The sequence below is a fragment of the Grammomys surdaster genome, unplaced genomic scaffold (genome assembly GCF_004785775.1).
Source record: "Grammomys surdaster isolate TR1022 unplaced genomic scaffold, NIH_TR_1.0 363, whole genome shotgun sequence".
Lineage (NCBI taxonomy): Eukaryota > Metazoa > Chordata > Mammalia > Rodentia > Muridae > Grammomys > Grammomys surdaster.
This window is the reverse complement of record NW_021604782.1, coordinates 12,596,598-12,609,689: the sequence shown is the minus strand read 5'-3', so window position 1 is coordinate 12,609,689 and position 13,092 is coordinate 12,596,598. Positions and strand designations below refer to the sequence as shown.

Sequence of the window (13,092 nt, the reverse complement as noted above, 5' to 3'; positions counted from 1 at the left end):
ATGTGTATGCTGACCACTGATGGGATAAATTAATGGATTGAAATTCGGGAAGAAAAGCTAAAGTGGTGTACAATAATTTTCATTTTCATATGTGGTATCCACTAAAATGTAAAAGTCCATAGCTTATGTGCCAGCAATACTATTTACCAATCTTGACTCTAAACAAATTCTTACATATCTGTGCTTGCACAGAATTTCATACAAGAACATCCACTAAAGCAGATTCCTTGAAGAAAGAACATAGAAAATACAGACTCTATTATTTCTTTACTTATATGTAATAAAAACATAGGTGAAAGAATATAAACTCTAATTGTTATGGCATCTGACTGTAACCCAGGGAATATTTGTTTTATGGAAATAAGAGAATAGTTTAAGTAAAGAGCAAAGTGATTTCAATTGTAGGAAAATGAGCAAAACTTGAGGAATCACATTGAGCCAGCTTCGGGAATACTACAGTTCCCTTTCTGAAGCACAGATAAATAGACAGGTGGAGATGGAAAACAAAGGAGAGCTACTTGAGGGACAGAAGAAATATAAGGACAGAGCATTTATGGAAAAGCTATCAATGGACAGAAAAAGAAGGACAAATTCTGAATGCTTTTTTCCCACCAAATGTTGAAACTATGCTTAAATTTATGCACTATTGGCTTGTTATGGAGAGAGATGTAGGTATAATAAGAGTAGAGAAAATAAGAGTGGGGTAGTGGGATGGATGTGAACAAAATATAATAATAAAGAAACATGGAACTCTCATAATGAACTCATTCTTTGTGTAATAATTGAAAACATAATAATAAAGAAATAGATGTACGAACAAGACAGATAAGCCTGGATGCCATTATTTCTACTTCAAGGTTCTACATTTGATGTGGGGTTGAGCTTGTACACCTATGAGTTTCCTTGCCTGTCTTCATTCATTCAAACATTTCTTTACTCATTCACTGTTCTTGTCATCACTCTCACGGGACACAGCTTGGTTTACACCTATGAGCCATGGCAAATGTCGATGAGCAAACATTCCATATATTTCAGTCCTGTGAAGATTTCACTCTAGAAAGCCATCCTCTCCTGGACTTTCACATGATCCTACTGTGTTCCTTATAGCACAGCGCTTTTCATGTATGACTGTGTCCATGATTTCTGTCTGTGTTCTCTTTAAACTGGGGAGATGGAGTCAACAATTGATCAGATGTCTAGTCTAAACACAGTGCACAGCACAGAACAGATACTTATTAATATGTTAAATGAATTGTGTTACTGAAAATGATTATGCTGGATTTTGACTATTTAGTGGATGAATGAATTAACAAATTAATAAATATAAAAACCAAATGGATGATTACATAATAGAGAGAAAGACCGTCAAATGGGGATTAGAAATGAAAAGAAAGTGATGACTTGGCTGAAAAGCCATAGAAATAGCACACAGGAGCCACCTGTACCTTCAGAGGACCCTGAATTCAGCTAAATGTTGGCTTAAGTTGGCAACACATATCTGTTCCACCTTGGCGTATGAGTCCATGTGTTCTTTTGTATTTCCAACTGTTCTTTAAGGATCAATCAAAGCAAGAACATTTTTTTCTCTCTTCATTATTTCATGCTTGAAAGTTCCTGGATTCAAGTGAAAACCATGAAAGTATTGGATGAGAAAAATAAACTGACAAGTGAACTAACAGTTTCACATTGGTGAATGTGGGTTTTGTGTATTAGGACACCAAAGGAAGTGTTTGGGATCTGATATGTAGATTCTGGAATCAGAGTTACAAGAACATTCACTTGCATCTTGAGAATGAAATTCCTTTACTCCAAACGTATACTGAGAATGCCAGGGAGATGAAGGTAATCTGGCAGGTATAGAGTTAGACACAAGACAGTTTGAACATGAGAGAATCGGTAAGTGTATACAGTGGGGTAAACAAATAGGCAAGTTGGGAAAGGAAAATGTGTAAGAATGCTATTGTGTTTGCACTTGAAGAGAATACAAGGAGACTGGTGCTAACAAAAAGTATGAAACTTAATAGTCAATAGAGCCACCCACTTAACAAGCTTCAGATCTGCCACCTGATAGCTGTGTAAATTCTATGATCTCCCTCCCTCCTTGGAGTTTCAGGTCATTATCTATAGCTTGGCAGTAATGGGATTGTTGTAACTATTAAGGTCATTGATGTTATCTATGTGAAGCCTTTAGTAAGTGTTTGATATGCACTTAAGGAAACACATAGTAAGCTTTAGGTTCTTTGATTTCCTTTGAGTGTTAAACTCCTCCCATCCTCCATTCCAGATCCAATTTAATGGAAAGAAAAAGCAAGGCATCATTTGAAGAATTTATATTCCAGTTCTAAATTCAGATCTCATTTTTTTTTCAATTTTTGGAGTCTCTGTCCATTAAAGCATCATTTACAGATGTAACATTGTTTTCCATGTAGCCTGAGAATTTTGAGAAATTAGTACCACTTCATCTTCATTTCTAAACACAGAGTATAGCACCAAATAGATAGCCAATGAATATTTGTGGAATGAATTGTTAGATGGATGAAATAAACAGATTCAAAGACGAATGAGTGAGCAGCTATTTGCTATCCCTGGTTTGATTTAATACCACTTTATGCAGCTATATAACATCTATCTGTATATCTATCTATGTATCTATCGATGTATGTATGTATGTATGTATGTATGTATGTATGTATGTATCTATCTATCTATCTATCTATCTATCTATCTATCTATCTATCAGCTTTATACAGTGTTTTCATTTTGGGAGAATCTAAGGACTGTATCAAAGCCAAGAAATCTTACAAAAAGAAAATCTGCTGTCTTTTCCACATCCATCCAGGGTCATAGAGAATCAGCTGTGTAATTTGTATTCTCTGACCACACCAGCAGGCCACTGGTGCCTAATTGTTGGCTGGTGTCTTCTGCCTAGTAATCTCATATACATACGCATACACATACATATACATATTGTACTTAGAAAGCCTTACAATTCAGTGAATTTCTCAAGCTCCAAACTGTGTCTTCTGATATGAGAGTATGCTATAGAGTGGTTAGGCATGAGAATTTGGAATTAGATCTGGAATTTGAACCTGGCTATACATTTCATAGACATTCAAGGAGGGTTCCATCATTTAGAGGTTTGACTTTCTTGCTTTTTAAGTGTATAAAAGGCACTTGAGCCAGAGTAAAAAAAAAAGTGTGTTATTGCTCACAGATAACCTACATAAGTAAGGTTTTCTGAGCCAGTTAGAGTCTCATAAAGACTAACTATTCTAAGGAATCCCTGTTGAATGTTTTAGTGCAAAAATGTATAAAACTCACTTTTCACCTAAGGTACCTTTTCTGGGTAGATTTGTCTGTACACAAAATCTTAATGTGCTGGCCATTCATTTTGTATTTTATAGAGATGAAAACTAAGGCCCAAAAGGTTACAAAATGTGCCTTGGTGTCATGTGCTGATTTAGTTAGTTATTAGCAAAGTTGGTTCTGGCCCTTTAAGTCTGCAAGTGTTAGTTCTCATACAATGTTGTGTTTTCTTCTTTCTTTTTCTCCCCTCAAGAAGATGGAACCATTCCACATTTCTTTCTCTTCCTGGCCAAAAGTCATCCGTCTACCAGAAACTTCCATGGAGTAAGCACAGAAGGCCCTCTCCATCAGTGTCATACCTTATGAAACTATCTCTAGTGCAGATAACAGAAAGAATAAATATTTTTGTTGGGAGAAAAAATGGAGATTAAGGTCAAAGGGAATCATGTAATGGGTTGAGTCAGAAGAAAAAGGAACCCCTTTCTTCTTTTCTCCCAAACAGCTTTTATATAGAACTTGTATAAAAGCCAATTTACATGATGTGAAAAAACTTAAAAGCAACAAACTCTCTCTCCCTCTCTCTTACTCTCTTGCACACACATAATTGAGTGGGGTTTGATACTCAAATTACTGACAGATAACAGACGAGTTTAAATGGTAGATGGACTCAGGGTTTTGGATTTTCCTTTGATTTGTCAGTGATTCTAAATATATTCAGTTGAGAAAGCCCAGTCCAAACCACCATTAGTTTCCAAGAAATTTTTGGTGGCTCTCCAGAAAGGTAAATTGGCAGTGCTGGAAAGATGGCTCAATGGTTAAAAGTGCTCACTGGTCTTTTAGAGGACCTGAGCTTTGCTCCCTGCACCCCATGGTGGCTCTCAACCTTCTGTAATTCCTGTTTCTGAGAGAGCCAATGCTTTCCTCCAGCCACTGTGGGTACACTTGTGGTACAAATATGTTCATATGGCAAAACATACACATAAAATAAAAATAATCTTTAAAGGCAAACAGGAAGGTTAATCAGTCCTTCAGTCTGGCACTTGTCACATACTAGGTGACTATAAAGAGTTTGGCTACCAAATGATAAAACTAAAAACCAAAAACCAAAAACCAAACTAAAAACCAAACTGTATACTGTTGTGTGGGCCTAACAGCAAGGCTTTTGGATGTGAGGTGGCATAAGAACTACTGTTTCTGTCCCAGAAGCCAAGGGATGGCCTCTCCTGAGACCTCATGTTCAATGCTTTCATTGAAGGGGCCAGTCTGAGTAATTTTTGGCATCTCCAGTTCCCTGTATAGAAGGCTACATATACTACTCTCCATTCTTACTTGTAAATGGAAAGAATAGCTTAAGAGTGAAAGAAAACTTTGTGATTCTTGGGCCTGAGAACTCACCAAGAGCTGTAGCTGTTAAACTTTAACCAGCAAGAGAATCACCTGGAGAAACCCTGCACATGGGATTTCTGATCCAATAGGCTGACCAGGGCCTGAGAACCTGGCCTTTCTGGATTCCCAAGTGAGGCTGATGCAGCTCTACAATCCCATGCCAGGAGACTGCTTAAGAGTAGTGGGTCAGAAACTTTATTATATTATAATCACATCATGAGATGTTTACAAGTCATGATCATCAGAGCTCACTCTTAATATTAAACCAACACCAAGGAGGGAGGCAGGAGAGACAGAAGGTGAGAACTAAGCTGTTTAAAAGGATCTTAATATTTTGAAAGGATCAACCTAATTTAAAATCTACAACTTGAGAGCAACATCACTCTTACAGAACTGAGACCTTTAAGGACCAGAAAGACTAAGTGACTCATCCAAGGCCAGAGAGTGAGTTAGAAATGCAGCAGAGAAGAGAATTAGGGATATCTCTCTTCTTCTGTTTCATTTCCACCATTCTGCACTTATCAACCCATGTCAGTTCTCACAGGCTCATAAATCAAGGCAAAAAAAAAAAAAAATTGAAAGCTATGCTTAAACTGAGGTTGTGAGGAATCTCTTATTTCTTTCCCCTATTATTTTATAAAGAAATCTTAAGTGGCTACAAATTTACAGAACTTTACTAGTTCAGACAAGTGAGGGATGGATGAGACAGGGTTATGGAATATTTTCATGGAAAGACAACATACTTAAGTTTTAAGTATACTCTCAAACACAAACCTAGTGTTTCCTCTGAGTTCTTAAACAGATGTTCTTCATCTCTCACTCAATGAATGGGCAAGGTTTTTCCTGAGATGTGCACATTAATTGCTGGCGTTTAAAAGGAAGTGCTGCTAAAGTGTTTGAAAGTGGTCCTATCTCTTAAAAAGATTAAAAATTTCTTTCCAGAATTTGGTTTCCATTAATGATGGGTTTAGTAAATATTTTCAAGTACACAAAGTTGAGATCGTGTCTCACATCATCTTAGAACTGAATAGAGAGCCACACAAAACTTATAGAAGTCATGCAGGTCAGTATTTCCATCAAAAAGAGAAGAAATGAGCACTCAAAGAGGGTGACCAATTACTTGATATTAATAAGTGGGTGGACTAGGGCTAAATATGAAGCATCTGCCTCCTGAGCTTCTTTTCATTATTCAAAATGTTCCAACCAGCATTTCTCACACATATGAAGTGTTATCTAAGTGTTGTTGATTGACTGCACAAATTCTTCACACTCAAATTAGGCAGTTAAGTCTCCACCATTTTTTTCTTAAGACCAAAATAGAAGTTCAAGCAAATCTTTTAATGGAACATAAGTTGGACCCACTGACTTGGGCTTGCATTCCAATCTCCTTCCCACCGCTCTCCAAATAAGTGACCTCATGTCTGAGTGTCTCTTTTCCCCTTCTTTGCAAATTGATAATGACTGTAGTAGGGCTGTGGTTGTAGAGTGCATGAAATGAGTGAGTGACACTGCCTTTATTATAGCCTTCTGTCAGGTCGACAGGATGCTATGGTTTGAACGTTAAATGTCACCAGAGAGTTCATGTATCAGAGCTTTAGCTCTCATTGAAGCAGAATGCAGAGGTGGCGGCCTTTGGGAGGAGAGTGGATCATAAAGGCTTTGATATTATAAGAAGACTAATATATTCATGGATTCATAAACTTACTGATCTCTGGAGAATGGACCCTATGATAAAATGAAGCTCTCTTGTTGCTTTGATGACTGTGTAAGTCAAACATCTCTGCCCTACTGTATGCTCCCTACCAGAATCTACTATCCTGGCTCTAGCAATGATGAGTCGGAAAATGTCCAAGTGACAATGATTTTCTTTTTTTGTCACAACAGCAGGAAACTGACACACACAGACAAACACAATACTAATGACTCCACAGGTGTTTTTCATTTTTAAAAGGCACATACCATGAGAATGGTAAGAAAATGGCAGAAAAATGCTTATAGTGTAAATGTTAAAGACAGCCATGCCTTCACCCTCAGAAGCATCAGTGGATCCTGACAGCTGTAAGGTCTTCAGTGATCAAAGAAGTAAGGAACTCATTTCTACCTCAGGAAATACAACAAGCAGAAAGATTGTGACTAGAGGTATTCAGTGTCTAGGAATGTTTTCATGCGGTTGCCTAGGCATGTGCCCAAGTTCCCCTGAAGCTGCTGCTTCACCCAACATTTTCATACAGTGGAGAAACAATCAGAATGCACAAATCTGCTTCAAGTTAATATAAACGTAAATCACCAGCAAAGTTCTGTTCTATCAGAAAAGTAATCTTCATTAGTAATAAAGAACTTATCATTGCCAACCCCATCCACTCTCCCCTTTTTTACTGTTGAAAAGATCAAGGTTTAGAGAGATGAATGAGTATTACAGAAGACTGTCCTGACCTCTGACCCTTTTGACCCCATCCATTGTCCTTCCTATTATATCAACTGTGTCTTATTAACATGAATTCTACACTCAGCGCTGGGATGCAATCTCAAGAAATAAGTCTGAGGGAGATAAACTTTCTCCTTTAAGGCCAGGACCTTATGACTTTCCTCACATCTTTCAACAGCCCATCAGTTGTTTTTTTCAACTCCTGAGAGGGAGAATGCACTTACGTGTCCACGAATCTTCTGTTGAGGTGGAGAACTGAAGCTACATCTTCCAGCAGAGGTGGGTCTCGGAGCACTTTATACTGCAGGGGTTTACACTGCAGACAGAGTGGACTGTCTACAGTAGAGGTCAGCATGGCTGCATCAATCTCCAGATGTTCATCAAGAGTATAGATTTGGATGCCATATACCTCCTCCCCCACATCCCGGAGTCTGATGGTAAGTGGGATATCACAGAAAATATTTTGAGGACCCAAAGAGATGTTCTTTCCACTCACAGTCAAGAGTTTGATGTCATTGACAGCTCCACTAGAGTCCCAGTCACTGGAGACAAAGGTTACCCAGACAGTAAGAGACTCAGGGACCAAGGGGTAGCGGAATTCCAGCTCGAGGTAGCAGCCTTGTGGCTCAGGGCAGGCTGGAGGGACTGTGTGTGGATTGACAGCTGAATTTGGACTCCAGGTTCGAACACTGGATTTACAGGGTTGTTCAACATCTGGGTGACCTATAGAGAAAAGAGGTGCAAATAAGTTCTTGCTACGTTCCAGTTTTCATAGTTTCCCATAGACACACACACACAAAAAGATATGACTGGTGAGAACTTAGAGATAAAAGAGTCGTGGAAATCTGCTGTGTGTAGAGAACTCAGTTCATCCCTAACCCTGTAAAACAGATCTCAGATGAGTAACTCAATGTTTGAAGTAAAGTTCAAGTGTTTTATCACAAAGAAACTGCTCAAACTTTCTTTCTTAAGCTTACATTGGGAGGCTTTGATGCTGTATATACAAAGAAGAGATATTTTGCTAAACACCTTTATGTCCCATGGGTTTAGTTAATTCTTGAATGGATCCATTTTCTAAATGATGCAATTAAGGTTTAAAAGTATAGAATTAATTGAACAAAGTTTATACCATGAAGTCCCTGCTAGATGCAGTAATCATTAGAATTAGAGTCCCAGAAGTCTCATGACATTGGTAGAACCTGCTTAGACTTATCAGAAGCACCAGAAAATAACTAGCAGAAGATAAGGATACATGTCTTAGACAGGAATCCTGGGAAAAGATTAAACTGTGAATGACAGAGCTACAAGTCAGACTTGGGGCCATTTATCTTTACTCCTCCATTTCCCTGCATGAGATCATTCCATACCACTGAGCTTCTCTGAGTTATGTCCCCTTTCATTCAAGGACAGGGGAGTCGGAAAAGAAAAATGTGATGTTGCTACTTTTCCTTAGAAAAAGGATGCTTCATCTCTACTGATCTCAGTCTGAAGCAATTTCTAAATTCTTCCCTGATGAGGTCACCCATACAGAAAACTTTTTTTTGTGTGTGCTGCTGAGAAAAGCAGTCATATTTCAGGGGAGTCCAGTGAGAGACAGAGATCATTGGTGAGGACAAGATAAGAGAATTTTAAGTTGTATTAGTAGTCAAATCATTTGCTCCTTCAGTATCACTGGATAGTAGTGTCTGTTTAGGAAATGAGTATGTTGGATACTTCTAAATAAAGAGGAAGAAAAGCAACCTTATTACTACAAAACTATGTAGTAATATTACAATGTAACAGCAGCCACCATAACATAAGCATTAAAAATATAGGTGTATGTATATGTGTGGTGGGGGACTGTTATTGCCATGAAGGTTGTTAACACCCTCTGAATTCTTATCTTTTCTCATAGGGGGAGAATGACATGCTACAAAGTGGAAATGGCAAATTGAAGAGAAATAGAGAACAAATGGAGGCATGAAAAATACACAAAAACATTTTCATAAATAACACAGCAGACCAAGAAGATATAATCATAGTTACAAGATTTTCTCCACTATATCTTGATTAGGTCCATCCCTTACTAATAGTAAATGCTTGCTAGAAGTAACTCTTGGTTTAAGGGAAATGCACAATGACTCTTCAACTAACTGAAGTCTTCCTATCTACTCTGCAATACACTGTATTTCTGACTCTAAAATTTGGATTCTGAGGACACGTGGATCTCTTGTGAGCCCAGTATCAATTATCCAAAACAACAATTTATAGGATATTAAAAACATTCTCTAGTTAGTAATTAACTCAAAAGATCCTATTTAAAGTCTTGTAAGACAGTGAATATTCCTGTCCCTATTTCACAGTTCTAGTTTACTCAATGCTGAGAGTCTTTGATCGATACAGTATCTGGTCTTTAGAGATTCCACATAGTAGATATTTGATCAGTAATTGTTCAACAATTAACAATTATCCTCTTGCAAATATGGTATTTATAAAAAGAAGATGGGAGTTTAGAGCCTGCTGTCCAGTGGTTGATGCCAGGTGAACATTCCACCTCCTCCATTTGCTTTCCCTGGAACTGGCAAGAGATAAAGCAATCTTTTTCCTATCCTTGGAGAAAATGACTATCAGTTGGGGAAGCCACAGGAGAACAAAAATAACAAATATATTTGACTCATCATTCCTTTCTGCTTTCTTGTTAATCAACAGAGAGACCTAGTGCTTTCTAAAGGATAAGGTAAGTCTGAACATTATGCTCAAATAGGCATATACAAGTAGCAATTTTAGAAAGGCTTCTACTTGTCTGGATTTTACAGACAGATTCTTAGATATAAGAAGAACTATAAGTTTCACAAAACCCATTAGTAATAATATCAGGTTTCATACACTTACCAGCCTTCCTATGTAGGCAATGCACCAAGGATATTGCATGCCTTAGCTCTCTGTATCCTGGTAGCAAGCAAACTCATTTTATAGAAGAGAAAGCAAAGCTTCAGATAGCTGAGCAAACCTCTTATAGTTAGTAGACTATCACTGGATACTGGTGGTCCAAGCAGTATGCCAGGCTTTGAAGCAATTATAGCTGAGATAAGGTCCCAACTATTCAGCTTCAGCTATGTTACCAACTTTAATGTTGCCTATGTCATAAGATAGTATTAAAATGCAAATGAAACAGGATCTTTACTAAATTCTCACAAATATATGAGTATTGTCATGTGAAGGAATGAGGGAATAGAAAATAAAGTCTTTGAGTGAGGAAGCATTTAAAGTATAGACGATGGTTGAGAACGAATGTAAGTTGAGAAGACTTACAGTTTCATAAAAAAGGAAGTTGTAAGAGCTGCTAAACAGAACTCACCTCAGGAAGTGTTTTGTATGACACATTAAAAGGACTTGAATTTCACAATTAAATAAGCGAAGAGCTCATGGTAAATTTTAAACATGAGAGTGATATAACAATTGTTTTTTTAAAGAAACCACTGTTTAGAGCAATAGATACTATCTATTCATCAATCATCCATCTTTGTCTATTCATCCTTCCATCTGTCCACCCATCCAGCTACCAATCCATTATCCATTAACACATCCATCCATTCATCAATCTGTCCAACCATCCAGTTACTCTTTCTCTTTTCATCCATCCACCCACACACCCATGCAACTACCCATTCACCAAAATGTGTATCTATATATTGAAGGAATAATTTCAGAGTCCTGAGTACGTGTCCTGTATTAGGCTAGATTCTGGGGAGAAAGTTTTCAGTTGTGCTCTCTGTGTTCATAGAGCCTGGTTCATAGAGCTCTGTGTTCATAGAGTCTGGTAATGTCAGAAAGGATATTCTTATGGTAATAGAGAGTACACATCTGTTGTTTAAACAATGAGCCCATCAGAGATCATGGGTTAAAGTCTTTAAAAAGGGACAAAAATAAAAACATTTGTGAAACTGATTAAATACATGGATGTAAGACCCAGAGAAGGACTGAGAAAAAGAAATACAGAGTGAAAGGAAAGAAAGAGGGAAGGAGACATGAAGTTAAATGGAATAAAAAGATAGAGGAAAAGGGGGAAGAAGTGAAAAGAGAGGTACAGAATCCTGTTACTTCATTGTTAATATATAGTCTTTTGCATATGTGATGACTACACAAAAAAGCTCGTGTTTATATAAGCAGTCCATCAGGAATAAGGTCACAGACATGTGTAGAAATATATTCATACACACTTCCGCTGATCCAAACTTATATTTATAACAATCTATATAGAGATCCATTGTATATCTAAGTATATGTTCCCTCCAGCTGTTGATATGAACAGAGACACAGTGCCAAGACTTTTTTTTTTAAATAGAACCTTCAGCACACATGAAATACTCTAGGGAGAACAATGGAACAAGTGTTCATACCAACAGGAAAGAATGAAAACAGGTGGCTCCACGAGCCAATATCTCATACAAAGCCCAACAATTACATAAGTGATGTTAAGTGGGATTTCCATCAGTCAGATTCGGCCCTCTAGTGCCTGGTTTATAAATGTAGCATGATAAATACTTTACAAAAATACTTATCTGTGAAATATAGATTTTGCTCTAAACATACGAGTGTAACTGTTTTCTGTGTACAGAAGTGCTTCTTTTGTTTTTTGTTTATTTTTCTTCACTGTGGGGTAAAGTCAATTGAATGCAGTGGATAGCCAACATATATTTAAAAATGAAAATCTTAGATCATACTAATATGGAGTTAAGAAAGGGCATTATAGTTTGGTTGTTCATTCTGCGGGTAAGATACCATCTTAGGAGAACTTTAAGAACTTCAAAGACACAGAGTAGTTGGCAGCGACAGGGTGAGAAACACCACTTTTACTTCTGCCCTGTACTTTTTTCTCAACCTTACAGATTTGTCTAGCATTACTCATGAATTTGGGAGTTTTCTGTTAGTTTAGGTAGTCCCAAAATTTAAACACACAAAGATAAATAGGTTGGAAATGAGTTGTGAAATAAATTTTAAAGTTTGGCTCATGGAAAAGTTTATTTCTTCAAGAATAGTAAAGGAGTCTGAGCCAAATGGATCACAGCACGTGAAATAGGATGCCCTAAGAATGGAGTGGTGCCTCTTCCTGACAGGAATATAGTAAATGCATACAGGAGGCTTCAGGTGGTACTTAGCAGTGGGAATCAGCTCAGACATTCAGGTGCCTCCATACTTGTACTAGACTATCAACTGCACACTACGACTTAAGAAAGTCGGGACAACCCAGAAAGACTTCACTGACTGACACATTTGGTTTAAATGAAAGTGTGTAGTGACATCTGGAAATTATGTTGCTCAAACAAGTAGCAGAGTGACCAAGATGATTTTAGCCAAGGGGAATGCTTCCTGATTACCCACAAATCTCGCAACTCTGATTTTTCTCCCTTATCACTGCCTCAGCCAATATTCTGGCATCACCTCAGACATCATCTTTGATCACCTGAATACTAGCAGCAAGCCAAAGCTGCTCTCTTCCCTCTAGAACTTTCATTCTTTATTATATTCACCACAGAGCAGCTACAGCAGTCTTGGGAACCTGTACATCTACTATTCCACATACTCTAAGTGGGCACATAAACATCTCTTGACAGTAGGTCCTAAATAAATTTATTTTGAAAGAATTTTGCTATATACATATAATGTAGTTACTTATTAAAGACAAAAGCACAATTGAGTACTGATGATATGAAAATGCTTGTCCTGATTGTACATAAAGAAGTAAATCTTGGCTGAATATTTACTACAAGATGTAGAATATCTTCAATGGCTTTGAAGAGTTGATTGACATTTTGATTTTATAATCAACATTGCTGAGAATACTACTTTGCACAAAATATTATGTAGGACTGGCAGAAGTATGTTTAGGGCCATTTCAAAAAATGCTGGAGCTCCGAGCTGGAGCAGACACAGAGTCAGTCTGCTCCTGTCCTGTGGAGAAACTGAATCCTGAGTCATCCAGGAGCCACTGCACT

At 37.5% G+C, this 13,092-nt stretch overlaps 1 protein-coding gene across 1 annotated transcript in view; it reads right to left on the bottom strand.

Annotated features, from left to right (window-relative positions):
- The window catches only part of Pappa (pappalysin 1), a 230,064-nt gene that overhangs the window by 136,234 nt on the left and 80,738 nt on the right, over positions 1-13,092 (bottom strand). Inside the window, exon 7 of the mRNA XM_028779996.1 lies at positions 7,342-7,840. Coding sequence (XP_028635829.1) covers positions 7,342-7,840 — 499 coding nt within the window. The remainder of the gene's footprint in view (positions 1-7,341; positions 7,841-13,092) is intronic.